At 35.8% G+C, this 15,263-nt stretch overlaps 1 protein-coding gene across 2 annotated transcripts in view; it reads right to left on the reverse strand.

The window, feature by feature from the left end:
* The window catches only part of LOC101895505 (ATP-dependent Clp protease proteolytic subunit), an 86,523-nt gene extending 71,510 nt beyond the window's left edge, over positions 1–15,013 (reverse strand). Inside the window, exons 1-2 of one of the 2 annotated variants that reach the window (XM_059130005.1) lie at positions 14,867–15,013; positions 14,393–14,809 (exon numbers count right to left, since the gene is read on the reverse strand). In XM_059130005.1, the coding sequence (XP_058985988.1) occupies positions 14,393–14,809; positions 14,867–14,899 (450 nt within the window). In that variant the 5' untranslated portion in view covers positions 14,900–15,013. Of the gene's footprint in view, positions 1–14,392; positions 14,810–14,866 lie in introns of those variants that run through there. The other variant, XM_059130003.1, reaches the window with a different exon arrangement.
* Positions 15,014–15,263: the final 250 nt, after the last annotated feature.

The raw sequence follows: 15,263 nt of genomic DNA on the forward strand, positions 1-15,263 counted from the left end.
TTTCCGGCAAACCTCTTATATATATCAGCTCTGTTAAGCCTTCGCTGGAGCACATTGTTAAAAGACTCAAGCTCAGAAATCCTATCAGCAAGTTTCTTTTCTGCTACAAAGCCGTACTTTTAACTTCAGAGACTGTCATCTTCAACTCAACTTCGGTCTTTTTAAGCTCAACCACATCACGCTTTACTTCAGATATATATGCATTATAAAGATCAAACAGAGCATCAGTTTTGGTGCGGAATTCAGACAGACATCTAGCCATATACGTGTCCATTTGTTGTTTCATAGACAAAATCAAGTTATCCTGCAGCTCTCGCAGAGCACCAGAATTCTCAACAACATCACACGCAGCAACACCAACTGTCCCATCACCACCATTCAAAGAAGCATCAGCTGTGGCATCAACCCTATATCCATCAACTGCAGGGTTCACTTTTGTTCCGCGATTAACCACACCAGCATCACCACTACCACCAACAGCCCGAACACAGCACACACAAGTGTATCTGAGTTGCTTATTAATTTTAGCCTCAGCCTCAGAAATGTCAACGCAATCCAAAGAAAAAAATTTACACAGCCTTTGCAACCAATTTTATATTTGGATTTGGCAATATAATCCTTACAAACATTACAGGTCAATAGCGACGGCATTTTCAGGATTACCTTGGCAGATGCAAATGAATAAAAAAAGAGCGCCAAACGAAAATGCACAGCAACAGGTTAAAAAGGCGAGAAGAAAAACCAACTCCACCAAAAGCCACAGCTTCAGACCTTCAAACAACAATATCCACAAGTAATAGTCCAGTCAATTTGTAAATATCTCCAATTTAAATATTAAATTATTTTCTTGACAGAGCTCAAATTTAATGCTTGTTTCATTGCATTCTTGAAATAGAGTTTGTTGGTGTTTCCATTGAATTGAGCAAATCTAAATTGTTTGTAACTTGCTCTTATATTCCCCCTTCATCTCCACTTGACATTTATAATCAACATTTATCAGCAATATATTTAATCACTGAAAAAATGAAAGATTCCGATCGCATCCTGATCCTTGGTGATTTTAATTGCCTTCCATTAGGTGGCTTCCAATGTCAGATTCTGAAGCTTTGATTCCTTTGCCATCCGAAATGAACAGTACCCAGTATACATTTGATGTTATAAATAGTTTGTGACTTAAATCTTTATAAAATGAACAGTGTGTAAAATTCCCACGGCAAAATTCTTGATTTGGCGTTTGTAAATATAATACAGCATTTTGATATATTCCGAATTCCTCCAATATGCACTCCATCCAACTTTATATATCTCCATGACTCACAGTTATGTAATTGAAGAAAGTCTGTCCGACTCATTTAAAACTGTCCTTAATTACAAAAAAACTAATTTTCGAAAACAAAAAAAAAATAATAAGGGAACTGATGAGGCTTGGTGGCTCTTTCCGAAACCTAAGTATTCCCTGCCTTACCCAATGGTAAACATTACCATCGTTCTTCACTTATAAACAAACGTTGTTTTTATAAAAACAACAATAAAGGGATAAAGCCTGACAATTTTGCAACAACAAAATACTACGGTATCCCGAACAAACAAGCCAACACTGTTCTATTAATAGACAAGGCACGGTCGACGAAGGGGTTTTTGTTGTAACAGACAAAACCAAATTACATGGTTATGCTACTTCGTTCAGGTTGAACAAAAGCATAACAAGTGTAGAAAGATGTAAATGTTTATAAGTGCGGTTGTAAGATTTAGAAGAATTTCCAAAAGAATTTTAGTTTTATTTAATTCTTTGGTTCCTCTTCTATTGAGCTTACGATCTCGTCGCTTGGGTAAACAAATGTTTTTTGTCATAGAAGTTATTTTTAAAATAAATTCTGGGGAGAATATTCCAAACAAAAACAAGGGAACTGATGAGGATTGGGGGTTCTTTCCGAAACCTAAGTATTCCCTGCCTTACCCCCTGGCAAACATTATCATCGTTCTCCACTAATGAACAAACGTTGTTTTTATAAAAACAACAATAAAGGGATAAAGCCTGACAATTTTGCAGCAGCAAAATACTATGGTATCCCGAACAAACAAACCAACACTGTTCTATTAATAGACAAGGCACGGTCGACGAAGGGGTTTTTGTTGTAACAGACAAAACCAACTTACATAGTGTAGCATATAACCAATAATAGGATTTCTTTGACAATATTAATAAGCTAGCGCACGTATCTAAACCGGCCTACTAGCTCGTCGGTGGGTAGGTTCGGTGCTTCTCTAGCTCTATATATGGCTACATTAAATTACTTTAGTTTATACGTGCAAAAAGAGATGTTAGAAAAAAGGAAAGTAACTATATGGTTCATTGGTACAATATCACTGTATAGACGTGTCGGTCTCATTCCGTCTTTGCTGCCCTCCCAACCTAGCCATATAGAGATGAACCAGAATCAACTTTGTTCATATGACCCAAGATAAAACGAATCAGTGGCCCACCTACTTACCCATCAGGCAATCAAACAGGAATATTGAAGTATTATGCCATATCCATTATAAATTTATTGTCTAAATATTAAAGGCTACTTTATAACTAGGTTCAATAACTAACATGATTATTTCAATGAATCTGTGTAATTAATTTAAATTTAAGAACTTAAAATTTGCTAAAAATACAAATTTTAAAGAGAAACACTAAAATAATAAATCGATATCTCTGCATAATTCTAATTTAGAGGTATTTACCCACTCTATTGTATTTACACGCTTTACACAAAAAATATCACCCAAAGCAGAATGTAATAATACAAAGAGAAACAAATAATACTCACGATTTACATACCATCCACAATAATGCTCCAACGTTGAAAGGCCTTTCTACGATTGCTTGCAGTGGTTGCTGTAATTTCTAACAGGATAGCAATAATTTATGATCATCATTATTGACTGCAGAGAGATCGATGTTAAATTGTTACAAGCAAAATAAGGTAACCACACAACTGCTAGCATGAGATGATCAATGCAGAGCCACGATGTGTATCAGAGGGCTGCAACGAGTATGTAAAAATTCAAGCACACTCGGTTTCTTACATGATTTTTGTTGACGCTGTCGTTTAGTTTGATCTGAATGAAATGACCGTTTTCGCTTCGGATCGAATCGAACGCTCAGTTTGAATCACTTCACTCACAATCAAAAATGAGCGTTCGAGACGGTTTGATGTGTTCAGCAACATGAGTTGATCGAACACATGAATGTAAATGAGCAATCACAACCGTGATTCTCTTCTTTGAATCGAGTTCGCTCAGCGTCGTTGTTTATTCAACCAGTCAATCAAGTTGGGGCAGTTTATTTTGATTTTTTTAATACTTGAAGTGGAAGAATATTGACTTAGTTATAATTAGTTTTAAGTTATTATTTTCTACTTGGAGCATAATTACGTTATTAATACTATTCATTGGTCTTGGAGGCTTTAGTATTATGGTATGAAATAAATAAATAAATAAAATAAATAAATATTGTGGTAGTGTGACCGAAATTGATGCAAGTAGAAACAACACACGTGTAGGTAAACGAAATGGTCGAAGTTTGTGAAAAATCTTGACCAATATTGTAACAAAAAAAATATTTAAACATTTTTAGTTTACTAAATACCAATGAGGTGTTTCTTTATTAAAAATATTAATTTTGTTTTTTTTTTTTTTTTAATAAGTTACTGGAGTCTAACATACCAAAAACCCAAGTAAAATGAAAAAATTGTATGTTTATTAAATATAATTTGCACCAATTTCTTTAATGGAAACAGCTTTTAGTTATGAAATCCTTAGTAAAATTACAATCATGATTTCGCTCAGTCTCGAACATTTGTGTTTTAATCAAATCAAATCACTCACTTAACTAGGATAAATAAAACCGATCAGACTCATCATACATGATCGACCCGTTATGAACAATTCAACATAAGTTCGTAAACAAATAACTCATGTGAGCTGTTTGATTGTGAACACAAAACTTCGATCAATACATGTTTGATCACAACTTTATCGTATGACTTGAGCAACTCGAATAAACATGTTACATCTGACCGACTGATTGAGTTTGATTGTATTTCCACTGTGTGTGATCAAGCCTACTCAATCATACTCATTGCAGCCCTCTGATGTGTATGTTTGTCACCCGAATTTATGTTGTGTTGTGTGTTTATCGAGCTTTGCTTGAATATGTGAAACTCGTTTGTAATCACTGATGATAGTACACTAGTGGTTAAAATTGAAGTTTTAGAAACAAAATAGAAAAGTTAATAAAGTATTAATTGAATGAAATAATTAAGAGATAGCTTTTCTAGTATACTTCGGACTGCGCCTTTGCTGTTAGGTCCTGGGTTTTTTAGATTTTCCGGATTTAACACACAATTCGGTATCTTGTTGGATACTGCAAGAGTAGTTTATTCTCTAGTTTCAACCAAACAATCCAAAGGCAATAATGATGGTTTTGAATCACTATTTGTCACTATTTGTGATACTGCACCGGGTTTGGTTGGTTAAATTATGATGTAATTATGCCTTGCTTCCACTTGTTGCCGACCAATGTGACTGACTAGATCAACGTGTTCACTGACAGAGTTTCTGCTCTACACTTTGCTCTTAGATTGTGAGCAAAGAACAGACGGTACTCGTTGGTTTTGTTGGATTACTTATTCCTCGTTCAACAATTACAATGATGGTTTGGTACTCAGTGCCAATCGCCTATGCGAGATGGCACTCAGTTTAATGTTTAATTATCATTAAAAGCAAGTCAAGATAATGATAATTTGGATTTTTAAATGAATTTAAACCATTTAACTATTTAAAAATTAGCAATGGCTAACTTGCCAAGAGTATATTACAGAACAGAAATCTGTAATTACATTTGGCTGTAATATATTATCAACAGACTTATATTAATCGTTTGATATTTGATAAAATCAACTGTCTTGGGCGAACTTATCAACGGTACGTGGAACAGCAAAATGGCCGAGTAAAGCACCTCTCAAGATAAAGAAAATTTTGCTTTAGCTAGAGCAGACAGCGATTCCAGCCTACTAGCAATAAGCGGCGGGTTAGCAGGGATATACTAATCGATTTACGTAGAAACACTTCAACAATAGATGTCGCTGTCAGTCTATTATTTCTAATTCGGTATAATTTTATGCAACCCTAGTTATCATGAATTAAGTTCAAGGTACCCCTTACAATCCCCCCGTCAAGATCAGACTTCGGGGATGCCAGCATACCGGAGGATGATAGCACATGTCCAAGGAAAATTAAAACTATTGGCGGATATCTCTGGCATGATAACTTCCTACCGAATTGCCATTGACATCCTCCAATTCGTAATAGGAGTTGCCCAACTTGTTCCTAACCCGCGCTTTAATGAAGGTTGGTGCAAGCTTTGCTCGAAATTACTCTGCTTAAAGTTGCGGCGGTACACCTCCTGGCCTACTTTATATGAAATTTCTCTAGAACGGGTGTTGTAGGACCTTTCATTCCTCAAAAATTGTTTCTGTACCATTTCAGCTGCTCTTTTCGCCATTATGTCCCTCGAATCGTTGAGACCAAACTGAACTGACCGATCTTCCAACATTTCAAGCTGACGGAGAAGTGGGTATATAGCACCATTGGTGACCATATTCTGGCCTAAGGCCAAATAATAAGGAGAGGTGCCAATAGAATGTTTTGAAGAACGTAGTGAACAGCAAATGCTGCTAAGTAATTCGTCCCAATTTTTTTGGTTGGGCTTAATGTATGACTTAATGGCTGCTAGCACTGATCGATTAACCCTCCCCGAAGCATTAGCTTGCGGAGAATATATGGCCGTGTAAATATGACTTACACCATATCTTTGTAACAGCTGATTAAATATAACTGATTTGAATTGGGATCCATTATCAGATACAATTGATTCTGGAACACCAAATGTGTGAAAAAGTTCCCCCTCCAGGTAGTTCACCACTACATCTGCTGTAAATTTGTTAATGGGCTTTAAAAATGGAAATTTAGAAAAATTATCTAGAGCAACAAAAATACCTGTATGGCCAGATTTTGACCGTGGATAGGGACCTAAGAAATCCACGTACAGTTTTTGGAAAAATCGGCAAGATTCCGTTGTTTTGCCCATTGGAGGACATAAAACTGTATTTGGGTGCTTGACAGACTTACAGATCTCACAATCATTTACATATGTCTTAACATCTACCGCTAAGTTTGGCCAAAAGAAAAATTGTCGTATTCTGGCCAAAGTCTTATTAATCCCGCAATGTCATGACAGAGGGCTATCGTGTGCTTTTTTGAGTATGACCGGTATTAGCTCCCGCGGTAACCACAACTTCCATACCAGGTCATCATGAATACGCTCGCCATTAGCATGTTCTGTTCGTCTGTATATAAATCCATCCACTATCCTTAAGTCGGGCATTTGATCAATATTCTCCCCAATTTTAGCGCGAAGTCGTCGGTATTCATCCAATTGGAAGTGTGCAGAACTTAGATCTACGAAAAACCCTGACTCACTCTCCATAACTGATAAATTTGCTATTCGCAGGGCGGACAGGTCCTCAGTATTGACTCTAGAAAGAGTATCAGGGACTATGTTTAGACTACCACGTCTATGTTGAATCTGAAATTTGTACCCCTGAAGTTTTAAGGCCCACCGAGCCAGCCTTGTACTTAGATCAGTCTGGGACATGAGCCACTTCAATGACGCATGGTCAGTGATGATGGTGAACTCATGTCCTTCGACGAATGGTCTAAACTTTTTAATACTCAGCATTGCTGCCAAGCATTCCTGTTCGGTAACTGAATAATTGCGTTGGGCTTTGTTGAGTTTCTTCAACATAAAGGCGATAGGAACTGTACCAATGTACCAATACGCTTCCGATACCTGTTTTACTCGCATCGCAGTGTATGTAAAAGGGCTGCGAGAAATCGGGGCTATGTAAAACAGGAGCTGAGCTCAAGTGTGACTTCAAAACCTCAAAAGCTTTTTGGGCTTCATCGGTCCATACAAACTTTTTTTCCCTTTCAAAAGGTCCGTTATAGGCGTGGTAATCGACGCATAGTCCCGAATAAACTTTCTGTACCACCCCGTCATACCTAGGAACCTGCGAACTTGTTTAATAGATCTTGGAACAGGAAACTCCGTAATAGCGGATACTTTTTCTGGGTCGGTCCTGATGACACCGTTACCCACTGCATGACCTAAATACTTTACCTCCGAGACACAAAAGTGGCTTTTTTCAACGTTGATGGTTAACCCAGATTCACGGATTCTTTTAGCCACTGCATTAAGAACTTCCAGATGCCTTTTGAATGATTCCGAAATTACCAAAAGGTCATCGAGATATACGAACACTTCCGCCCTGAGTTCCGGAGGTACCACTTTATCCATAAGGCGACACATGGTCTGTGGGGCATTGCAAAGCCCGAAAGGCATAACCTTAAAGTGGTACAAAGGCCTCCCAGGGACGGTAAATGCCGTCTTTTCTCGAGAACTTTGGTCTAAGGGAATCTGCCAAAAGGCATCCTTCAGATCCAAGCTAGAAATATATTGGGCCTTGGGCAATCTGCTCAGAATCTTATCAATCTGCGGCAAAGGGTAAGCGTCACCTACTGTAACAGAATTTAATTTTCTGCTGTCAAGGCATAGTCTATTTTTACCAGGCTTTCGGTGCAAAACAACCGGAGAAGACCATGCACTATTTGACTCCTCTATTACGTCTAAGGCGATCATACGGTATAGTTCCTGGAAAATTAACCATTCAATGGCCGGGGATACGTGAAAGTGGCGTTGTTTAATAGGTTCGGCCATGCCAGTATCAATGGTATGACACAAAACGTTCGTTCTTCCCAAGCCCACTTTAGAATAGGATGGAAATATGGAGATTACATGGTTCAATCTAAGCCTTTCAGCATCGGATAGAGGCACTTGGTCAGAAATTTCACTCAAATTCGAGGAAGGAAATGGATCAAATTGTTGTAACTCTGCGGGTAGCAAATCAAACATTTGCCAGAAATCAATTCCTAGAAAAAGGTCTCTATCCAAATTCGGAATGATGAAAATCGTTATAGGCAATTCGCTCCCTTTAAACGTAATAACCGTCTCCACATATCCAACAACTGTTTGACCCTTCCCGTCAGCAGTTCGGACAGTAGAGTTTAAGCGTTTGAAAAGGGGAGTTGGATTCTAGAAACTCTTTAGCAGCGTTTGAACCTATACACGAAATAGAAGCTCCAGTGTCCAAGAGGCCTAGGAAGTGCTTCCCAAAGAGGGTTACCTCGGCGTAAGGTCTGACGTCCGAAGGACGGTCCAAAATGGAACAGACAAGTTTTTTCTTTAAATTTCGTATTCTAGCCCAATAGGATTTTATTCGGAGAGAGGATCTCTTTTCCTTACTACCATCGTTGAAAATTCTATGACGAGCCTCATTATATTCTTTAATCCGAATATGAAGAGGTTTAAAGGGGAAATAATGTTTGTCCGCCGACCCATCACGGGATGAAATCTTAGGTGAACAGTATTCTGTAGGGTTTAGTCTTTGCAAAATTGATATGTCTGGTTTGTGTGGAACTGAAGAGTTTCTTTGTATTATTTTAGATCCTGCTGCTGGGGTTTTGTTGATAAGAGTGCACACTTTTGTGCACCCTGTCGGCCGTTTTTTGAAGAACATCTGGAACAATTGGGTTTATATATGTTGGGTGCTCCACACCTATAGCAGAACACGGTTCTGTTTTCAAGGCCGTCTTGGTAACGATGACCAACTTTGCCGCAATTCCAACAAATCAAATTAATGGCCGATACTTCTGCGGAAAGACTCACATCTGACGTGATCACAACTTCGTCCACCTCTAATTCAGAGACTCTTTTTGACATTTGGACGGGTCTTGAGATAGCAATGCCATGTCGGCGATTGAGATAGCAATGCCATGTTTGCGTCTTCTGTTCTGACACAATACGCATGCTGCACACTGGACAATAGGGTCTGGTTTTTACGCATCTATCTAGACAAGTTTTATGGAAAATATAACCACACGAAATCTTTTGTGCAGATACAGTCGAAACAATAATTTCTTCACAAGCATTACACAAAATATTATTATCTGCCCCCAGTGGGACAGAAGTTTTTTCCCCAGTATTGGTTGCCATATCTAAAATAAAATGAAAAAAGTTTGTACGCCCTTGGGAGAGAGATAAATAATAAATAGTCGGTGAAAATTTTAATAACTGCAGAGCAATTAATTATACAACTCAAGGGATGAAGACTTCCCAAAATAGTTGATCTCATTAGAACTCTCTGAAGCGTATGTATCACCAGGCAAAGATTTATTGCATTATATAGATTTGCTCAACTGATTTTTCGTTTTTTTTTTCCCAAATAAAGAATATATTCCGAAATGGTTGAAATAAAATTCAGTTGCAATAAATTTACAATTAATATGTATATGATTTAAACAAGAGCAAGATCCCGTTAATTTTTAAAGGTACTACCTTAAAGTTTTCTTTTTTTATCTTCAAGTTTTGCATAAAATCGCAATAACTTGTGCACAAAAAAATTTAAAAACAAATAATTTTCCTGTTTTATTATCCAGAGGTTCATAAGTATGCCAAGTGATTCGAAAAAATACTAATTTAATACTGACCAAGAACAAATACATAAATAGAAAAGAAAGATCATAATTAAGGACCATACCGGATGGAATCACAATTGTTCCAAAATCCAGGCGATGGCATTTAGAAAATGTTAATACCTTCGTTATAACTGTGGTCAGATCCAGCACAAGTGACCAGAAACTGTTTTCCTTCCAATTACTTAGAAAGTTATTAAGACAAACTTGAAGGGAGATCAAATACAAAGTAGGCTGCAAAAAAATTAAGATTGCATTCTTGATTCTTAGCAACATCCTTACAATGTTAAGATCTCAAAAGTTGCGAGCACGAGGATAATAGGAAAGAGAAAAAGAAGAAAATAAACAACATAAGTGAGCCGAATCAAAAACTGAGTTAAAAACTGAATAGGTGGTACAGAAATAGTGACTTAATTCGGGCCTCACGTCTGGGCGCCAAAAATAATTTATATGTAGCATATAACCAACAATAGGATTTCTTTGACAGTATTAAGAAGCTAGCGCACGTATCTAAGACCGGCCTACTAGCTCGTCGTGCAGAAAGAGATTTTAGAAAAAAGGAAAGTAACTATATGGTTCATTGGTACAATCTCACTGTATAGACGTGTCGGTCTCATTCCGTCTTTGCTGCCCTCCCAACCTAGCCATATAGAGATGAACCAGAATCAACTTTGTTCTACTTAACCATCAGGCAATCAAACAGGAATATTGAAGTATTATGCCATATCCATTATAAATTTAATGTCTGAATATTAAAGGCTACTTTATAACTAAGTTCAATAACTAACATGATTATTTCATTAATTTAAATTTAAGAACTTAAAATTTGTTAAAAATACAAATTTTAAAGAGAAACATTGTAGTATTATCGATATCTCTGCATAATTCTAATTCAGGGGTATTTACCCACTCTATTGTATTTACACGCTTTACACAAAAAATATCACCCAAAGCAGAATGTAATATTATGGATACAAAGAGAAACAAATAATACTCACGATTTACATACCATCCACAATAATGCTCCAACGTTGAAAGGCCTTTCTACGATTGCTTGCAGTGGTTGCTGTAATTTCTAACAGGATAGCAATAATTTATGTTAACAGAGTTACGTGCTTCTCTTTTGCTCTGCTGTAGAAAATGATGATATCAAATATGCAAGGCAATGATCATCATTATTGACTGCAGAGAGATCGATGTTAAATTGTTACAAGCAAAATAAGGTAACCACACAACTGCTAGCATGAGATGCTCAATGCAGTGCCACGATGTGTATGTTTGTCACCCGAATTTATGTTGTGTTGTGTGTTTATCGAGCTTTGCTTGAATATGTGAAACTCGTTTGTAATCACTGATGATAGTACACTAGTGGTTATAATTGAAGTTTTAGAAACAAAATAGAAAAGTTAATTAAGAATTAATTGAATGAAATAATTAAGAGATAGCTTTTCTAGTATGCTTCGGACTGCGCCTTTGCTGTTAGGTCCTGGGTTTTTTAGATTTCCCGGATTTAACACACAATTCGGTATCTTGTTGGATACTGCAAGAGTAGTTTATTCTCTAGTTTCAACCAAACAATCCAAAGGCAATAATGATGGTTTTGAATCACTATTTGTCACTATTTGTGATACTGCACCGGGTTTGGTTGGTTAAATTATGATGTAATTATGCCTTGCTTCCACTTGTTGCCGACCAATGTGACTGACTAGATCAACGTGTTCACTGACAGAGTTTCTGCTCTACACTTTGATCTTAGATTGTGAGCAAAGAACAGACGGTACTCGTTGGTTTTGTTGGATTACTTATTCCTCGTTCAACAATTACAATGATGGTTTGGTACTCAGTGCCAATCGCCTATGCGAGATGGCACTCAGTTTAATGTTTAATTATCATTAAACGCAAGTCAAGATAATGATAATTTGGATTTTTAAATGAATTTAAACCATTTAACTATTTAAAAATTAGCAATGGATAACTTGCCAAGAGTATATTACAGAACAGAAATCTGTAATTACATTTGGCTGTAATATATTATCAACAGACTTATATTAATCGTTTGATATTTGATAAAATCAACTGTCTTGGGCGAACTTATCAACGGTACGTGGAACAGCAAAATGGCCGAGTAAAGCACCTCTCAAGATAAAGAAAATTTTGCTTTAGCTAGAGCAGACAGCGATTCCAGTCTACTAGCAATAAGCGGCGGGTTTTTTTAATATATGTCGCTGTCAGTTTATTATTTCTAATTCGGTATAATTTTATGCAACCCTAGTTATCATGAATTAAGTTCAAGGTACCCCTTACAATGGTTATGCTACTTCGTTCAGGTTGAACGAAAGCATAACAAGTGGAGAAAGATGTAAATGTTTATAAGTGTGGTTGTAAGATTTAGAAGACATTCCAAAATAATTTTAGTTTTATTTAATTCTTTGGTTCCTCTTCTATTGAGCTTACAATCTCGTCACTTGGTTAAAAAATGTTTTTTTTTTTTTTTTGTCATAGAAGTTATTTTGAAGTTATTCTAGGGAGAATATCCCAGACAAAAAACAAGGGAACTGATGAGGATTGGTGGCTCTTTCCGAAACCTAGGTATTCCCTGCCTTACCCCCTGGTAAACATTACCATCATTCTCCACTAATAAACAAACGTTGTTTTTATAAAAACAACAATAAAGGGATAAAGCCTGACAATTTTGCAACAACAAAAAACTTAATACTCTCATTTCCTCCGTAAATTGGGCTTCTGTGTGCCTGTGTAACAGCCATAAAGATCTAGAATATGTAATTGACAAATTTTATGATATTTTAAATAGTTTTAAACTGGAATGTGTTACAACTACTAGAGTTAAAAATTCAAATAAATATCCATGGATAACCCCTGAGTTATCAAGTTTAAAAAATTCTAAAAATTACCTTTTTCGTAAATATAAAAAATCAGGCTTAACAATAGACTACACTAATTACTCTGTTGCTAGATCTAAATATACTTTAGAGTCTCGTATATTGTATAATATTTTCCTAGACAAGATTAAAAATAATTTTAAATCCATCCTAAATCTTTTTATGATTCTGTTAATCTAAAGCGAAAAGTTTCCTCAAATTCCTCAGTATTGAAATATAATAATAAAGAATTAGTCACAGGCACAGATATTGCTGAATGTTTCGCAGATTTTTTTGCCACAACCTATTCCAGTACATCTTGCCAAGATAAAGATTCGTATCCTTGTAAGTTATCACTGGCTGATTAAATTGTTATGCCTTTTCTACAACGACAAGGGGTGGCCAATAGTCTGCGTAGTTTAAAATCGATTAAATGTCCAGGACCGGATGGCATATATAATAATAATAATATAATTCTTAAATATTGTTTAGAAACATTAGCACTTCCTTTAACTATATTGTTTAATTATTCACTTAAATTTGGTCACATTCCTACTTTCTGGAAAAATGTGTCAAATTATAGAGGAATTGCAAAATTGATTGCCATTCCAAAATTGTTTGATAAATTAATTACTGCAGTAATTTCACTGAAAATTCAATCTATATTGAGTCCATATCAGCATGGTTTTCGTAGTGGTCTTTCAACTACAACAAATCTTATACAATTTACGTCAACAGTAATAAAAGGATTTGTTCAGCGTAAACAAACTGATACAATTTATAGCGATTTTAGTAAAGCTTTTGATTGGGTTAACCATGAACTCCTAATATATAAATTAAATTATATGGGTTTCAACACAAACTTAGTCAAATGGACCGGTCCTCTTTCTTTTATTTACCAACGATTTACATAATTCCATAAATTACTCTAAATTGTTAAAGTACGCAGATGATGTTAAATTATTCATTTCCCATAATTGTAATAAACAAGCTAGTTTACTTCAAAACGATTTAAATAGCCTTTTTCAATGGTGCAGGTTAAATTGTATGGAGTTAAATTTAAGCAAATGTAAGCATATGTGCTTCACCAGATCTTCTTCTCTGATATTACAATATAATATTGACGGAATTTCATTACCAACTGTAGATTTATATGTAGATCTAGGCCTCTTGATGGATCCAAAATTAAAATTTAATAGCCATGTAATAACAATGATAAATAAAGCAAATGGTGTTTTAGGTTTTGTTAAACGGTGGGCCAAAGAATTTTTTGATCCATATGTAACAAAACAGTTAATTACGTCTCTTGTTAGACCTATATTAGAATACGGTTATGTTGTATGGGATCCTCAATATGCAATATACTCAGATGAAATAGAATCCGTGCAAAATCAATTTCAGCTATTTGCTTTACGAGGTTTACATTGGAATAATGATTTTGTTTTGCCTTCCTATGCTAGCAGGCTAAAATTAATTAGATTGCCTACACTTAAAATATTAAATGGTAATGTAGATTTCCTAATCTCATCTATTAGAATTAATTTTCCGTTTAGGTATAGTAGATACTACCAATTATTATATACTGATTTTCACCGCACGAATTATACAATGGGTTAACCTCTTAGCAAAATGTGTGATACCTATAGTTGTTCCAAAAACCCTTACAAATGTTCCAAATCCTGTCTGGCCATACCTTTCCTAGAACTTGTAAATATGTATATCTATATTCATATACAAATAAAAAGTGATAAAAAATTTAAGCATTATGGGCACATGCAATTGTCAGCGAGGGTTCTAACCCTACTTGGCCAAATAATTGTTAAAAATTCAAATTTTTACTAGTAAATAATAAATAAGAGAAAAACAATTACCTGCGCGCCCCCAGATGGTTGATGTATCATTATTCTTGCGTTTGGAAGAGAATAACGCATGCCTGGGGCACCCGCCGTAAGAAGCAATGAACCCATGGACGATGCTTGTCCAACACACCATGTTGCAATTGGTGGTTTTACGTATTGCATTGTGTCGTATATAGCCAAACCGGCTGTGACAACGCCACCTGGAGAATTTATATACATGTGGATAGGCTTATTTGAATGTTCCGCTTGAAGAAACAATAGCTGGGCTACCACTAATGAACTTAAGTCATCATGTATTGGTCCCATTAAACATATTATGCGTTCTTTGAGCAATCGAGAAAATATATCATATGCCCGTTCACCGCGCCCTGTCTGCTCCACAACAATTGGCACCAAATGTAAGTCTCGGCGAAAATGCAATCCGCTGTTCTAATAACACCAAACATATTTAACTAGTTTAAAAACAATGAAAATAATAAAGCTTACTATTAACTTATTAATTGTTCTCGCAATCATCATTGCGTACTTCCCAAATGACCAAGTTCAATTGAAGTTCATCATTAGAATCTACTAGTTTTACAATTTGTTTCGATATAATCGAAAATCGGTTTATTTCGATATAATCGAAAATCGTAGTTAATCGCGTAAAAATGTGAAATTTAAACACCTGCGCAAGGTAGATCTAACAGGTAACCGCATCGGTGAATTGCTACAACAAAGCAACTTTTGTGGTACTCTTAAATGTCAAAATTGGCATCTAAGGCGAAAAATATATATTCGCCATGACATTTAAAGTTTGCGGCAAATTTGTTTCAACCAATCAGAAACGAGATGATTGTTTACATTTTATGTTGTGTGTGGAAATTAATCTAAGTAATTATGA

This window comes from Musca domestica, unplaced genomic scaffold (genome assembly GCF_030504385.1).
Source record: "Musca domestica strain aabys unplaced genomic scaffold, Musca_domestica.polishedcontigs.V.1.1 11, whole genome shotgun sequence".
Lineage (NCBI taxonomy): Eukaryota > Metazoa > Arthropoda > Insecta > Diptera > Muscidae > Musca > Musca domestica.